General features: G+C 48.5%; 8 protein-coding genes across 8 annotated transcripts; 3 read left to right on the top strand and 5 right to left on the bottom strand.

The window, feature by feature from the left end:
* Window positions 1-157: 157 nt before the first annotated feature.
* Window positions 158-1,474, bottom strand: ASPWEDRAFT_112093 (uncharacterized protein; the record flags this gene model as incomplete). The annotated part of the gene is made up of 1 exon (XM_040828303.1): window positions 158-1,474. One exon carries the CDS (start codon window positions 1,472-1,474, stop codon window positions 158-160), a length of 1,317 nt encoding a protein of 438 aa, XP_040689317.1.
* Window positions 1,475-2,109: 635 nt separating this feature from the next.
* sod4 (mitochondrial 37S ribosomal protein mS42) lies at window positions 2,110-3,244 on the top strand (the record flags this gene model as incomplete). The annotated part of the gene is made up of 4 exons (XM_040828274.1): window positions 2,110-2,169; window positions 2,230-2,410; window positions 2,527-2,651; window positions 2,714-3,244. 4 exons carry the CDS (start codon window positions 2,110-2,112, stop codon window positions 3,242-3,244), a joined length of 897 nt encoding a protein of 298 aa, XP_040689316.1.
* A 276-nt stretch (window positions 3,245-3,520) lies between these two features.
* On the bottom strand, window positions 3,521-4,081 carry ASPWEDRAFT_97966 (ubiquinone-binding COQ10-like protein; the record flags this gene model as incomplete). The annotated part of the gene is made up of 1 exon (XM_040839625.1): window positions 3,521-4,081. A coding segment is annotated over one exon (561 nt), but the record flags the coding sequence as incomplete, so codon positions are not given.
* A 365-nt stretch (window positions 4,082-4,446) lies between these two features.
* On the bottom strand, window positions 4,447-7,432 carry ASPWEDRAFT_40870 (putative C6 transcription factor). The gene is made up of 8 exons (XM_040835417.1): window positions 7,371-7,432; window positions 6,970-7,294; window positions 6,522-6,909; window positions 6,258-6,465; window positions 6,175-6,206; window positions 4,868-6,125; window positions 4,655-4,815; window positions 4,447-4,599 (listed from the first exon to the last, which is right to left on the bottom strand). Exons 2-8 carry the CDS (start codon window positions 7,065-7,067, stop codon window positions 4,573-4,575), a joined length of 2,172 nt encoding a protein of 723 aa, XP_040689314.1. The 5' UTR covers window positions 7,068-7,294; window positions 7,371-7,432; the 3' UTR covers window positions 4,447-4,572.
* On the bottom strand, window positions 7,247-8,623 carry ASPWEDRAFT_40868 (hydroxyacyl-thioester dehydratase HTD2). The gene is made up of 3 exons (XM_040835416.1): window positions 7,964-8,623; window positions 7,371-7,911; window positions 7,247-7,306 (listed from the first exon to the last, which is right to left on the bottom strand). The coding sequence occupies exons 1-2, from the start codon at window positions 8,548-8,550 to the stop codon at window positions 7,428-7,430; spliced, it is 1,071 nt and encodes a 356-aa protein (XP_040689313.1). The 5' UTR covers window positions 8,551-8,623; the 3' UTR covers window positions 7,247-7,306; window positions 7,371-7,427.
* A 461-nt stretch (window positions 8,624-9,084) lies between these two features.
* Window positions 9,085-10,775, top strand: ASPWEDRAFT_110174 (purine-cytosine permease family protein; the record flags this gene model as incomplete). The annotated part of the gene is made up of 4 exons (XM_040828151.1): window positions 9,085-9,474; window positions 9,564-9,787; window positions 9,832-10,594; window positions 10,641-10,775. 4 exons carry the CDS (start codon window positions 9,085-9,087, stop codon window positions 10,773-10,775), a joined length of 1,512 nt encoding a protein of 503 aa, XP_040689312.1.
* A 206-nt stretch (window positions 10,776-10,981) lies between these two features.
* On the bottom strand, window positions 10,982-12,425 carry ASPWEDRAFT_172434 (putative sarcosine oxidase; the record flags this gene model as incomplete). The annotated part of the gene is made up of 4 exons (XM_040830934.1): window positions 10,982-11,265; window positions 11,315-11,968; window positions 12,016-12,262; window positions 12,312-12,425. 4 exons carry the CDS (start codon window positions 12,423-12,425, stop codon window positions 10,982-10,984), a joined length of 1,299 nt encoding a protein of 432 aa, XP_040689311.1.
* Window positions 12,426-13,108: 683 nt separating this feature from the next.
* ASPWEDRAFT_40864 (flavin monoamine oxidase family protein) lies at window positions 13,109-15,240 on the top strand. Its single transcript, XM_040835415.1, has one exon. It carries the CDS (start codon window positions 13,159-13,161, stop codon window positions 15,160-15,162), a length of 2,004 nt encoding a protein of 667 aa, XP_040689310.1. The 5' UTR covers window positions 13,109-13,158; the 3' UTR covers window positions 15,163-15,240.
* Window positions 15,241-15,287: the final 47 nt, after the last annotated feature.

The raw sequence follows: 15,287 nt of genomic DNA, 5'->3' as shown, positions 1-15,287 counted from the left end.
ATCGAGAAAAGGGTATATTGACATTGACTCAGTGAAGTGAAGTAATACAACGCTCAAGTGGGAATCTATCTATCTACCAGAGAATAGAAAAATAAAGATATAATAAACCCGTCTAGCCAGAAACCAGCGAAATCCAACTCCAATAATACAATGCTCCTCAAGCATTCTGTTGTACACGAAGACCACTTTTATTGTCTTGATCCGTGACACGGTAACAAGGGTCGCCATTGTTATTCTTGAATCCAACTCTGTCCATCATTTCGGTAAAGGTTGTATCGGGTCTGTCGACCGGGTCGGGGGCCGGTTTGAGGAAGCCCGATGTTGCAAATACACCCGGTGGTGTGTACACCTTGATACTCTCGGTACTGGGCTGCCGGGGCGCGATAGTGATAGGTAGTGGAGGGGGTTTAGCCGAGTTACGCGAAGAGAGTTTTGGGGTTGCACCGAAAAGGCTCTTGACGCGAGTTCCGGTGCGCTGGAGCATTGAGCGCGCGCCGTCTGAAGTGCGCTTTTGGTTGTTTTGGAGGAGGAAATCGGTGCGGAAAGATGTTTCGTCTGATGGGATCGGTTCCGAGATACCGATTAATGTCCCGTTTGATGATCGCTTTGTGTGGTTGAAGACCTTGACTGAGGGTGGGAGGTCACGCTTCTGCTGTCTTCTTCGCAGGCAGAAGATTGACAGTAGTATTGCCATGGCGCCGAAGACGGCGCCTGGGAAAAAGCCGGCGGCGACGGCTGCACTGGGGAAGGATGGACAATTTCCCGTTACAGTAGTGTTGTTTGAATTGGAGTTGGAGTCGGAGTTCTCAACGGAATTTGCCGATAGCGATGAGATTCCTGAGTGAGGGGAAGATGAAGAGGAAGAGGAGGGTGTTGTCACCGAGATCGTACTGAGAGGTTGGGCATCAGTACCAGTAGAAGAGGCATCGGCTGTTGAAGATGCTTGTGAAGCTGAAGAGGTGTTAGATGTTTCAGATGATGACGCTTTTGTAGATGTAGCAAATGTAGGTGTCGAAGATGAGATGGAAGAGGTTGCTGTTGCTGAACTATCCTTAACCAGAGCACATGTGTTGTCTCCCTGGCAAGTATACCCAAAAGGACAGCATGAGTCACCACACTTTGGGAGTTCCTCGTCCAGCCTTGTCGTCTTGACAACATTTTTCGGGTAGAGAGTGGCATTTTGGAGTTGCACATCACATGTAATTGGCGCGATATAGGAACAGTCCTGGCCGCTGGGACAGCAGATTGCGGAACTCGAGTCATCCAAACTGACACAGGTCGACGAGGAAGAGCAACAGAAGTTGTCCGGCAACTTTGAGCTTCCACACTTGTTGTAGGAGCTTGGGCAGGTATCTGAATCTCGTGATTCCAGACTGAAGGCGCAGTTTGGTGTGATGCAAGTTGCGACAATGGTCAAGAGTAGAAGTAAAGAAGGACGTCCACCGATGATATCAATAAGTGTTAACCGCGCCATTTTAACGAAGGATATCTCTTTCAATAACGAATGTATGGTGTATGTATAATTAAAAGTTAAAAGATGGATAGAATTCCAGTTGGACAAGGACAGAAGATGAAAGATGTCCAACGAGAGCAGGTAAGAAGAGTCTAAAAGAGCTCGATTAGCCGACGGAGAATATTTAGCAATATGAAACAAAAGCAACGGGCACAGAGCGCTATTTGATGCCCGAGGTCCCTACGCATCACTTTACAGAAGTATCCGGATCCATCATTGCAAGCGCCGTGGTCCTAGAATAGAAGACACGGCAGATGCAGCTGATGGAGGACGGCATGAAGATGGATCCCGGCGCTAGATCGTCAAGATTCTGCAGGAACCAAAAACTCATATGCTTAGCCAGGCACGGGATGCCATTTGGCCAGCAGCTAAAATTGGCCGGGGATGAAGGCGCGTAGTGATACTGAAAATGGATTGCTGGGCGGTTATACGGAGGAGTAGAAATCGCGGCCTGTGATTGGCTCGTGGCGGGGAGTGATTACCTCAGCCACGCTAGCCCAGATCGGGCAATGTCCAATCCGCGATGGAAATTCTGCGGTTTTGAAGCTCTTCTTCGGCCTCAAGTCGACGTCCAGATCCCCTTCACAGCCGTCATCATGCTTAACCGACTCCTCCGGCCGCAGAGCGCTCTGCGTGCAGCCTCTTCTCTGACGCAGGTGAGCTTTTTTCGCCCTCCCAATGGCTCCATTCTTGACTGATCTCTCCATCTTTACCAGAAACCCGTCTCCGCCCTCCCACGCTTCCAGACCCGAGGATTGCACCGTGTTCCCCAGTTGACTCACGATGCCCATTTCAAGAACAATGGTGTTTCCGAGTTCCTGTCGCCTGAGGCTTTCGACTTTGCTTGGACACAATACCAGAGTCTCCTCATTGACAAGCTCAACCTTTTGACGCAGGGTGAGTGAAGTTCCCCGAATTTGTTGACAGGATGCAATTCCCAATGAATTGGTTATATGGCTTCGGTGAAGTCAACGGATGATTATGGAATATATACTGACTCAGCTTGACTATAGACACCGTCGATGCCGATGCCAAACCCGGAGAACTGCTGGTCAAGTACTCCCGGCGCCCGGAGATGGCCTCCGTGTTCAACTACGCCTCGATGGCTCACAACAACCACTTCTTCTTCAACTGCCTGGTGAGTGGATTCGCTTCCACGACTCAATCATAGACTGGATCTAATACATTTCTACGTGACAGTCTCCCACAACTACCCAGATCCCTGAAAAGTTCTCGAAAGACATTATCGACACCTGCTCGTCGATTGAATCTCTGAAGCTCGACTTCTTGGCCACCGCCAATGCCATGTTCGGACCCGGTTTCGTCTGGTTGGCTAAGAACCTTGAGAAGGAAGGACTGATGCACATCTTCTGCACCTACAATGCCGGCTCGCCTTACCCAGCTGCTCACTCTCGCCGCCAACCGGTTGACATGGCCACCCACTCCCCCGAGACTCCTCTCGGTAACCAGTTTGCTGGCTCCATGGGAGCTCACTCTCAGAACCAGAAGAGCCTGGCCCCTGGTGCTGTGGACGTGCAGCCTATTCTCTGTGTCAACACCTGGGAACATGCGTGGATGATGGACTACGGTATCGGTGGTAAGGCCGAGTACCTAGAGCGCTGGTGGGACCGAATCAACTGGGAGGTCGTGTTCGACAACTACAACGCGGTCAGCTCGGTTAAAGGAGGACGCAACTCGGCCAACCGGGGTCGCAGTCTGAGCATGCTATGAAGGAAAGACGAAACAAAATTCTATTAAAATAAGGGGATACATGGATCCTGATGTGTCTTGATAATTGTATTATATACTACATGTTTGGTTTCTTTCTGTGTTCAGGGTTTCTTTTTTTGTCATATGTGGTCTAAATGTACAGCGAATTATCTCAAGATAGAAGGGAATGGAAACTATCACATCAAGTATCCGTTCTTCCCTCCCAGTATATGCTCTATAAAGGCTTTATCCGAACTCCAGTATCCATTATATTTCCAACACCCATCCTCAACACATCTATGCATCACCAGCCCTCTCCCGAATCCTCTTCTCAAAAGCCTCAATCATAACCCCAGCCATCTGACCCTCAACAGCACTCATCATCATCGCATGCATCTGATTCCGAAATTCAAACTGAATCTCCAAATCCACCCTCGTCGACCTCCCATCAACAGACGGAACCAACTCCCACCGCGTACTCAAGTACTCAAAAATCCCCTCATTCGCACCGGGGAAATCCAGCCCCTCCTGTCCCATCTTCGAGTCCACCCCGAACTTGGCTCCACTGCGCGCCTCAACGACCCATTTGCCCTCGTCACAGTCCACGCGCGAGGTGAAGGTCTCGCTGAGCGGGCCGTAGCCGATTGTAAGGAAAGCGCGGGTGGGGTAGTTTGATTCTGGGTCGCGGGCTGTGACGGTCGAGGCTGTGAGGAAGGGGAGGAATTGCGAGTAGGATTCGACGGAGGAGATGACTTTATAGAGGCCTTGGGGTGGGTAGGGGAGGGTTCGGGAGGCGGTTAGGGTGCGGTTGTTGTTATTGTTGTTAGGGTCGGATGGTAGGAAGGAGGAGAGAGAGGGTAATTGAAATGAGCGTCGGTTGGTGCGATTGAGGTTGAGGTTGAGGTTAAGAGGCGTTCTCGTTGTGCTCGTCCATTGCGGTTGTTGGCGGAGAGGGTGTCGCGAGATGGAGAGGGAGGATCCCGATGGAGAGAAGAGGTTGCTTCGACGACAGAGGTGTCGTGGGATCGGTGATGGTTTCATTTTGTGTAATTCTGGTTGAAAGAAATAGGGAGAGGGTGTTGTTTGGTGTCAATGGCTGGATTGCGCGGTTGGACTTGGAGATGGTGAACTGTGAAGGTGAATCTTTTTTCTGGTCGGGATCGGCACGAGGATCGGGACGTGCCGAGATTGCTATACAACATGTGTGAATTGCTTCAAGTTGACTTGGATAAGATTATATACTATTTTTAATATTTCTATTATATTCTTCTATGATGGTAGTCACTGTATATGTTCAAAATAACATCCATAATGGGTATATAGCAGATGAACTATTTACTCGTATCTGCTCAATTCATTTGACGATCGAAAAGACCCTGAACAGGTTAGCAATCCTATCCTTATATTCCAATGGGAATTGTAATGGCTTACCCAGTCAAATTCCGCCGGTGCATCGAGCATCTCATCAATCACGTCCAGCGATCCAAAGAAAGGATCCATTGTATACATCTGATCGTATGCCTCGGTTGATGCTCCATTCCATATATCCGAGTAATCCAGCGTTTGAGCAGGATCAAATGTTGGGATTTGGTCTGTAATTTAGTTGTCAGTAAGAGATATAAATAACCAGCGGTTGAAACTTGCCACTGAACGAGGTGGTTTGCTCGTTTGAAGACCCATCATCAGTGTACCCTCTAACTCTACGAAGCATGATTTTCAAAGCAACCTGTCCTTTTTGACAATCTGATGAAAACCGACTTGTTTGCACAAAGATACGATGAGATGTTTCCAAGCTAGCCAGAAGATCCTCACGGCCTTCGACGATACCTGCTGCACCACTTCCTGAGCTATTATTTTGCTTTGCGGAATAGTCATATGACAACTCCAAACAGATAATCATAGCCCCAAGAAGAAAATCGGCATTCTGAAGCGAGCTAACAAGCTGCCGTTCTCTATAAAGCTGACCTCCCGGTTGAGATTCTTGATATAAATCTGCCTGGTGGCGGAGAATCTCCTTTGCTGCGTTGATGCATGCCGATCGAGAATATGCGTATCGTGGGTTTGAGCGAGCTTCAGCCAGATACCTCCGGTGTAAGACACAACGGGATTTCTGATAAAGAAGCTCTCCAGTATATCGCCGGAGAATCAGCTCCGAAGGGTCTGCGATAGATTGCTCCATAGAACGCATCTTGAAGAAGGGAGGTATGAGCCGGTAGGCTTCTTCGAGCCGTTGATCTATCTCCATAGTTTCTTCATATGTGACTGGCTCTCGAGAGAATGCAAGATCAGATATCCTCCCAAAAACATTCATGATTCTGGACTTGGTTATCGCGTATGACGACGGTGTCCGTTGTGTGTCCGGGCGTTCTGGGGGTAGATTTTGAGAGTTCTCATCGAAATCTTCATCCAGGATATTGTGAGGTGGTTCAGTGTCACATTGCCAGCCTTGTATGGTCTTGGGGATTCCAATCTGAAACGATATCAAGGCGTCTAGCTGGCACAATATAGCCCATTGGCGCCGTCGCATTTCTCCTTCAAAGGCTGAGATATTGGGATAGTGACGCGGGTCACGGTGGTATCCCATGGCCATGGCAAGTCTAATAGTAATCCCTAGGAGAAAGGAAACCCCGAGCTGGGCGTCATTACTACCATAAAACTCACTCACCCCGTGTAAAAATAGTGCCTCCACTTTATATCGTCCCGGGGTAGTGTAGTTTGAAAGGATCAGACAGTGAGCAGTTCGTTTGTAAAACACGTCCAGGGCGTGGAGGGGGTCTCCAAAATGACTTGGAAGCGGTTCATTCATTCGTATCTGGAAGGAAATTGCCATGGTAATTATCGCATATAGCAGTGCCAGCCAGGCAAGTGGGACGTCTTTTGGATTAGTCCAGAATTCATTGTACTGGAACGTGTCAGCCAAATATTCGATTCTCTACGACTAGGCGATATACCTCTTTCTGAAAGGTTGGAATATGAATGACGACTTTTAGGTCAGCATATAGTCAATAATAAACTGGAAGGGAATACCACATACTTAAAACAGGCTCTGTTGTTTGGAGAAATTTGGATACAATTCTATCAGTCACATTCCGCGGAGGGATGTCTGCCAACAGATCTTCCTTGCTCAATACTTCTTTCAGTCCAAGCAGAAGTGTTTGAGATGTTGATTGAGCAGGATTATCAGTACTTTCCTCTTCATCCACAGCATCATCTCCTTCAACGGACATTTTCACCTCATCTATCTGTGCTGTTGTTAGAAATTACATTCAACGTTAGACATAAGATATAACAAACTGACCTCGGCGAGTATAGCCCGCCAATGAGCACCATCAATATAGCTCGTCCCAGTATCATTCACAATCAATTTACCATGCGAGTCAGGAGGGGACTCTCCGCCAGATTCATGTCTCGACTCAGGTGTCTCCAGAGAGGTTTGGCCGTTATCGTCCACCCTCGCGGGCGGCGCATTCTGCGTCTGGCTACTTGGCTGTCCATCTTCTGCTTTCTTCTGTTGAGCTAGAGATTTTACTAGGTTCTCTAGATGCTGCAGACGATCTTGCACCTGGGTCGAGGTGGATTGACTTTGCGCGGGCCTTCTACGTGGTCCTGGACCGACGTAGGTACAAAGGTGATCTTCGCCTCTTTTCTGGCAGTTGCTGCAGGGATGTGTGCGGCAGCATTTTAATCTAATATTAAATCAATCTATCAAACATATTTTAGCCTAAAAGGGGAGGGGTGGGACTCACTTTCTGGCTCTACAAGCAGTGCACGAAAACTGAACTCTGACCCGCTTTCTCCGCGGGGTAGCTGTATCAGGACCAGTTTTGGCTTCAGAATCAGCCATCGTGGATATGATTTATGTGCTGGGATGTAGAATCAGCTTTGATTCTTGGATGGAATCGCAGCTGTGATGGTTGTCGGATGAATCAAAGGTAACGTGCGCAGGATGCGAATCCTGGATCTCATCCCCGCCGCTTATTGGTTACGCCACCAACCTTCAGCAGTCAAATATTTTATATTGCAGCTTAATCATGGATATTGAGAAAGAAATTTATGGGAGCTTAAAGATCACTTAATAGAAATATATTTATATAATGTCAGCATTTAACGTGGTGTTCAAATCGAGGTGATTATAAATATTGCACACCTGGGAAATGGTCTCGAGAAAATGTAATGTTTGATTTAATATTTGCAAACATATACACTAAGTAGATGTAATTTCTGCCTTCATGGCAACAGTGCCATCAGGCGTAAATATCTCCACCTTGCCAGTATCTGCCTCCTCATTGAGAACAATCTGGTACGTATCCTCGGCGTACAAAGGACTCGTAGCACGATAAGAGATGCTCTCCGGTAACATCAACGCAGGATCATCACCGCCACCATTCTTTCTGGTATCTCGCCACAGATCAAGAATGGAGATTAGGTTCAGAGGTCCGTGGACGACAATATCTCTATGGCCTTCGACACCTCGTGTCCAGGGGGTACTGTAGTGAATCTTGTGGGGGTTAAAGGTGAGGGCAGAAAAGCGGAAGAGCGTGACGGCTGTTTGCTTGAGGGTTCGAGTGTGTGTTTTGCCAGAGGTAATGGTGGATGCAGATGCTGGTCCTGAGTATTTATCTTGTGTTGGTGGTGTGGTGGATGAAGAGCCAGACGAGATGGGCAATGCTTTTCGAAAGACCCAATTCCTGAATCTGTCAATATACATTAATTGGAGCGATGGAGTGACCAGACACCTACCTTCGATCAATCACAGCAACCCCATGTTCATTCTCAAATTCCTTCTGCACCCCCACAACAATCATCTCCTCGCCGGTTTTTCTCACAATCTTGGGCTCAGCGCTGAGCACCTTGGTCGTTTCGCGCACTTCCTGTCCCACCAATAACGGATTCGGTTTCCCCTCTGCATTCCTGGGCCAAGAGACTTCACCTCCTGCCCACATGCGTCGGGTAAACGGGGATTCGGGGTTATACGAGGTATCCGTGCCATCAGCTCCAAGTTCATTTTCGAGGAATGCGGGGGTGAAATAGACAAGATGGTAACCCGCGGGGAGAGGGCTGTTGGTTGGGGGTGCAGCGGCGTTGGAAAGGGAGGGGGAATTCGGGTAGAGAGAAGGACGGTTGAGTGTGAGAGAGAGGAGGTGGAGTTGGTTTGCGTCGAGGACTTGAGAGCGTGATTGAGGGCCTAGGGATTGGAATTTGGAGAGGAAGGATGATGCGATCGAGGCCGCGGGGGCATCAGATCGGAGGGCATGGTGGATGGAGAATGGGCGTTTTTGGACTCGAGCATGGCGGATGTGTTTCAAGAGGGGTGTTCTGAAAGACATTATGGAGTGGGTTGGTGACAAGGTGAAACATTGAAGCAATTGGATGAAGTTATAAACTTATATGAAGCATCAACTCCAAATCGCCTTTATGCGGGGGAGAAGTGGACCTCGGGAAGGCGATTCCGGTCTCGGAATCCTTACAGCCGATTGTTATGGTTCCGAGTAGGCTATATGATCTACACATAACACAACTACTACAGTATTGATGCAATAAACTCCAGTTCGATGAATTTCAGTATTAGAATTATCTATCATTTATCTAAAGCATTCCACTATCTTGATCTCACAGTGGAAGATACCATAAGAATGTCATTCTATACGGACAGTCCTTGCCTCGGCCAATTGTTCCAACATTCCTTGCAGCACCACTGCAACATACCCAACCGGAAGTGAAGAATGTCTGCTATCTAGATTGACCCAGCCATTAACTAGATGGTCTAGATTTCTGCAGTCATGTATATAAGACTCGTCATGATCGACATGATCGACAATGTCATGCTCGATTTCCAGTGCTGATCCTCTATCAAAATGACAATGCCAGATATCGAACAAGGGCAGGAGGAAAAGATCCTCAAATCAGTACCCAAAGTGGAAGTCCTCGAGATATCTTCAGAAACACCATCGAAGCTTCAAAGATGGATGTCCACTTTTGAACGCATCTCTGGATTGGAGACTCGAGGCATTGAGCATGTCCCCATCGAGGAACGTCAACCCCCAAGGAGTGATGACTATCTGCGCATTTTCCTTCTCTGGTTCAGCTCGTCTTTGACTGGGAATAACCTCATCGTTGGACTGTATGGCCCATCCTTTGATGGACTGGACTTGAGCGATGCTGCTGTGTGTGCTGTGTTTGGATGCATCGTCGGTTGTGCTGCTGTGGGATACATGAGCACGTGGGGTCCCCGAAGTGGAAATCGCACTCTGGTATTCTCCCTCTTCCTCTTTACCTTTTCCTCTCTTCTCTTCAGTTCTCCTACTCTCTTTTTCATCTTGATTCATGCTAATACAGACAGATCGCCACCCAATACTTCCTGGGCTACCATCTCAGCAAACTATGCTGCCTCTTGAATATCCTGACGATGCTGGGATATGGCATGGTCAATTGCATCTTGGGAGGTCAGATTCTCTTTGCTGTCTCTGGAGGGCAGACAGCCGTCACGGTTGGAATCGCCGTCGTGGCCATATTGACCTGGTGCATTGCAACCTTTGGCATGCCTCTCTTCCATCTTTACTCTAGGTATTCTTCCTCTTCCTCTATTCTCACCGAAGCTAACCTCTCAGATATGCCTGGATCTTCCAAATGGCCATTCTCTGCATTATGATCGGCTGCGCTGGTCCTTTCTTCGACACAACCCACTACATCTCCACCGACTCCCAGCCATCTCCTTCTCACCGTCTCTCCTTCTTCTCTCTCTGCGTTGCCTCCGCCATCACCTGGTCTCCGTCCAGCGCAGACTACTTTGTCTACTTCCCTCCTTCCACCAAACGATGGAAAATGTTCCTTGCAGCTACAACAGGCATGTCCCTGGCAATGACCCTCACTACCGTCCTCGGGGTTGGTCTCGCAACAGGCGTATACACCAACGAGCTCTGGCAAGAAGCCGCGCTCACATCCCCAGGGAGTCTTCTCGCCACCTCTTTTACAAGCCTTCGTGGATTCGGAGGATTCTGTGCCATCATCTTCGTACTGGGAATGGTCTCCAACAACATCCCATGCACATATTCCGCTGGACTTAATTTTCAAATGTTACTAGGTCGTCACGATACCCGTATCCCGCGACCTCTTCTCACCACCATAGAGGTAGTCATATATACTGTCTGTGCGATATTGGGGCATCAGTATCTCGATGTGATCATGGAGGATTTTCTCCCGCTCATGAGCTACTGGATTGTCATCTGGTTAGCCATCTGCCTCGAGGAAGAATGGATCTTTAAAAGGGGATATACATACGACTGGTCTTCTTATAATGCGGGCAGACTACCCAAAGGGTTAGCAGCAGGATTCTGTTTCTTGATTGGGTGTATAGGTGCAATTATGGGCATGGTGTGTCTATATACTCCCGAGGATCGATTTAAACTAACATATTCAGAAACAATCATATTTCACAGGTCCTATTTCCCAAGCACTTTTCCAGTGTGATCTAGGTATATGGTTTGCGTTTGGGTTAACTGTTTCTATATATCCGCCTCTACGCTTTGTGGAAAAACGCTTTTTTGGGCAATGACAGATAGTGCTTCCAATAATACACGGATTTTGGTTTTATATCGATGTTAATCGTTTCTGTTATTCCAGATACAGGACATAATACAGCTTCTGTGAGCTGGAGTACTCTCAATAAGGGATTGATTAGTAGCTACTTACCGAACTACTTAATGGACAGGCTCAAGTACAGTGCTCGTATATCAAACACTATGGCTACTACCTACTTTACTATTTTCTCATACTCGACCCCTGCGCTTTCCATTCAGATGCACCAGCCGGTCTATGCGCCTTTCCGGCAGATTCGATCATAGATTCCCCCGCTGAATCTTTTCGTTCAATTGAAAACTCCCGAACCGCATATTTTGAGTGACCATCAATCGCCAACTCCTTGAGTGCCCTTCCAAGCAATGGTATGAATTTCATGGCCCACCCGGCAGTAAAGACCATGACGGACTTAGGAGGACCGCCTTTGAGATATTTATCAGGCAGATAGTCCAGGACAAACATATTATCTATTGGGTCAGCAAAGGTTATGCGGGAGTATGAATTGGCTGGACATACCAAACACATTAGTCTGAAGACATGTCAAGGTAGATGCCGGTACGGTGGGATCAACGCCCTCGACATGGTTCCGGATGAAATTCTGCGAAATGGTAATGTCCTCCGGACTCACGACGTTGGCATGCCGCTCGTCCGGATCATGAATTCGATGCGTGGCTGCGTCGACGGCAATCCGGGCGATATTGGGAGGGCCCCAGGGAAGAGCAGGAAAGCCATAGAAGAGTTGGGATTGACCCTGGGAATTGTCACCCTGGAATTGAAACCACATACTGGGGAAGACGGTCCCTCGCGGGCCGGCATCGACGCTAAAATAACTCGCCACCATCTCCCAAATATCCAACTTCAGCTGGATGTCAAAACTGGGCCGCAGGATATGATTGACATAGGCACCGCTCGTTATGATGATCTTGCGTGCGTGATGTTGCTCCTGTTTTCCGTGATGGAGTGTCTGCACAATCCAGTGGTCCTCGTACGGTTCCAGTTGCTTCACGAACGTGTGTTGCTGCAGTTTAGCTCCGTATCCCTGAGCCAGACGGTAAAGAGTGCGCAGGAGGAGAGGAACGTTAATGACCCCGTTATCCGGGGCAAAGATGCCCTCATAGTTCTGGGGAAGATTGCGGAAGGGATATTTCCGTTCGATATCAGCTTTGGTGTCTACTCCAATCAGCCTTATATCTACCACCAAGATCGTGGAGACATACACTTCTTATACGCCATGCCCAACCGCTTCAAATTAGGCACCGGTCCTGTCAGGGTTCCTTCAGGACCCCCAGCTCCGTATTTGGGATCTCCGAAATTCAACAGCCCCGTCATCAGCCGGAGTCCCGTTTCGCCTGCATCTCGTTCGAGTTCATCCCAGAGGGAGAGTGCATCGTGCGCGAGATCTGCCATGAAGTCTTCCGTATACATGGTGCGGAACATACGGGCGAGGTCACCGGAGCTGCCGGCCTAAACTTCTTAGTAATGAAAGGTTTTGTATTATCAGACGATGCAATACCTGATTAAAAAAGTTGTTCTTCTCCAGGACCACCACCGAATGGCCGGATTTGGCCACTTCGTAGGCGGCACAAAGGCCAACTGGGCCTCCTCCGATGACTGCAACGTCGTACATGGTGATGAATAAAGCTGCGATGGGTGATGGAGATACCTACATCAGGAGGGCTGACTACTTTATGCCTTCCCTCATCATGACAATGTGAGTCAGACCTGTTCTCGTTTACTGAGCTGTACAGATTTCCCCCTCATCTGGGCATCTCTGATCTTCACTGTTTGTATTGTATTGCACGTGTAATATGACAGATCAGGGAGAAAATGCTGATAATCAGTGGTTATTGCAGGTATATCTTTCATAAATCAGTACTAGTTGGAATTGCAGATGAGGGGTTATATATACTAAGATGTAGACCACCGCGTTTGCATGCATATCTCAAGTATGGACAGACGGAACGGGAAGTAGATGCGAATGGGACGATCTACAGACGAATCAGGGAAACCTTCTAACTGGATACTCAATCATGGTGCATAAAAGTGTCCCAGTCATATAAAATAACGCACATACACTGTCAAGTCTGGACTCTCGCGGTATGTGCGGGGGACTGCCAATATGCAGGTGTGCTCGGAGATTTGGTACTTTTGTACCGCCAGCATCCAGCACATCTGTAGAACTGCCCAATTGATCTACATTTAATTTATGCATTATGACATTTCGAACTGCTCTATGAGGCATTTATGCGATTCGCTGCCTGGAAAATGTGAAGAGTATCTGTGAATATAAGTATGCCCAAAGTTATCAGCAACCATGCTGGATCAACCCTCTCATCCATCATCCATCATTCATCAGCACAATGGCCACAAAACCTGCCGGATACCCCGCTGAATTCATCGACTATCGTGCCAAACGGGCTAAGACACTCATTCGCGATGACGTCTCTGTGGAGCTCAATACTATTATCGAGAACCTCAAGACGTCCGCGAAGTCCCAAAACCTCGAAAGCTTGGCCACATATGCGAAGCCCCAGGCCCCCGAAAGCCTGAGCTCACTTGTGCCAGGAAACTTTTTATCAGAGCCGGTGGACCCCCACGATCTCCCGATCGATCCAGATCTCGACAAGAGAAAGAAGGGCGAGCTTAAGACGGAACCGCTCGAAAAACCTTATAAGCTGTGTATTATCGGAGCGGGCATAACGGGTTTGTACATTGCTCTCATCCTCGATAGTCTCAAAATCAAGAATGTATCCTACACTATCCTCGAGAGGGGCGAACGTGTTGGAGGGCGCGTCTACACCCAGAAATTTTCCGATAAGGAACACGATTACTACGACATCGGGGCCATGAGGTTTCCGAATATCCCCATCATGAAGCGCACATTTGAGCTGTTCAAGAAGATGAAGGTTCCTCAGCGAGAGTACTTTCTCCAAGGAAAAGGATGCCCCCAACGCTTCAACGACTATACCATCATCCCCGACCCAAACAATCCTAACAAGCCGACTGACCCGTTCCGTGTCAGCGTGACAAACAAGGGAAACGTGCCGAATGATGTTGTGGATAGGGTTGATGAGATCCTGAATGGGAAAAAGGGGGGGAATGAAGGTGTTTTCGAACCGTACAAAAAGGCGTTGAAAGCAGATTGGAAAGAAGGCTTGAAATTGCTGCAGACGGTTGATGAGTACAGTACCCGTGAATATTTGAAGCAACGGGGCAAAAGCCTCAAACCGCCTGCAGGATACGACTTGGCCTCGATCCAGTGGATGGAGACGATGAACACTTCGAGTGGTCTGTTTGACCAGGGCTTTAGCGAGAGTGTATTTGACGCGCTCGACTTTGACTATGGCGATGAAGATGGAAAAAATCGTGGAGATAATGATATCAAATATAGCTGGGTATGCATCGAGGGGGGAACCTCACTTCTGACGGACAAGATGAAAAAAGAGATCGGCGAGGGGAAGATTCAACTGAATAAACGAGTTGATGCCATCTCACTGGACCGTCACGCCGAAGATAAAGTGAACAATGTCTTCGTCCGGTGCAGCGACGACCCAAAAAAGACCACGGGGTATGCCACCGTCTTCAACACGACTCCGCTGGGCTGTCTGCAACGCATGGACCTGACCGGGTTGGAGCTGGACCATGTGCAAAAGGACGCAATCCGATGTCTGCACTACGATCATTCAGTCAAGGTGGCCATCAAGTTCAAGACCCCCTGGTGGAGGACCAAGTGCGGGATTACCGAGGGAGGCATCGCCTCAACCGACCTGCCCTTGCGCACCTGTGTCTATCCATCGTACAATATCAAGGATGACCCCACCTCGTCCGCCGTCCTGCTTGTCTCGTACACCTGGGCCCAGGATGCCTCGCGCATTGCTGCCCTCGTCCGCAACGAAGACGGTGTACAGAAAAAGGTCGATTCCGAACTGATGCAGTTAATCCTGTACAACCTCTTGCAGCTGCACCGCAATGATAAAATAACTTCCATCGATGATCTGCGAGCCGAATACGACTCCCACCACGCCTTTTCCTGGGCTGACGATCCGAGCGCCACGGGGGCGTTTGCCTTGTTTGGACCGGGCCAGTTCAAGCAGTATTACTCGCATCTCACTCGGCCAGCGGCAGATTGCAAATTCCACATGGCGGGGGAGGCGTCGAGTACGCACCATGCGTGGATTGTAGGGTCATTGGAGAGTGCGTACCGGAGTGTGTATTACTTTTTGCGCAAGTATAAGCAGTGGGACGCTATTGAAGCTCTGAAAAAGAAATGGGACAAGATTCCTGAGTTGGAAATGGAAGAGGATGGAACGGCTCATTTGCAGATGTTTCTGGGAAGTCTGAAAGAAGAGGATCAAGCGGTTTAGCTTTCTTGTAAAGCGTCATCTTTGTGGTGTTTCCAGATTAGCATACCAGATGGCTTGATACAATGATATTAGCTCATGATTCTGTATTCAAATTGGCTTCCTCAAAACCTCGAAAGGAGTACCAT

Source organism: Aspergillus wentii (assembly GCF_001890725.1).
Source record: "Aspergillus wentii DTO 134E9 unplaced genomic scaffold ASPWEscaffold_4, whole genome shotgun sequence".
Lineage (NCBI taxonomy): Eukaryota > Fungi > Ascomycota > Eurotiomycetes > Eurotiales > Aspergillaceae > Aspergillus > Aspergillus wentii.
Note: the sequence above shows the minus strand (reverse complement) of the source record. Positions and strands in the feature narration are given on the sequence as shown.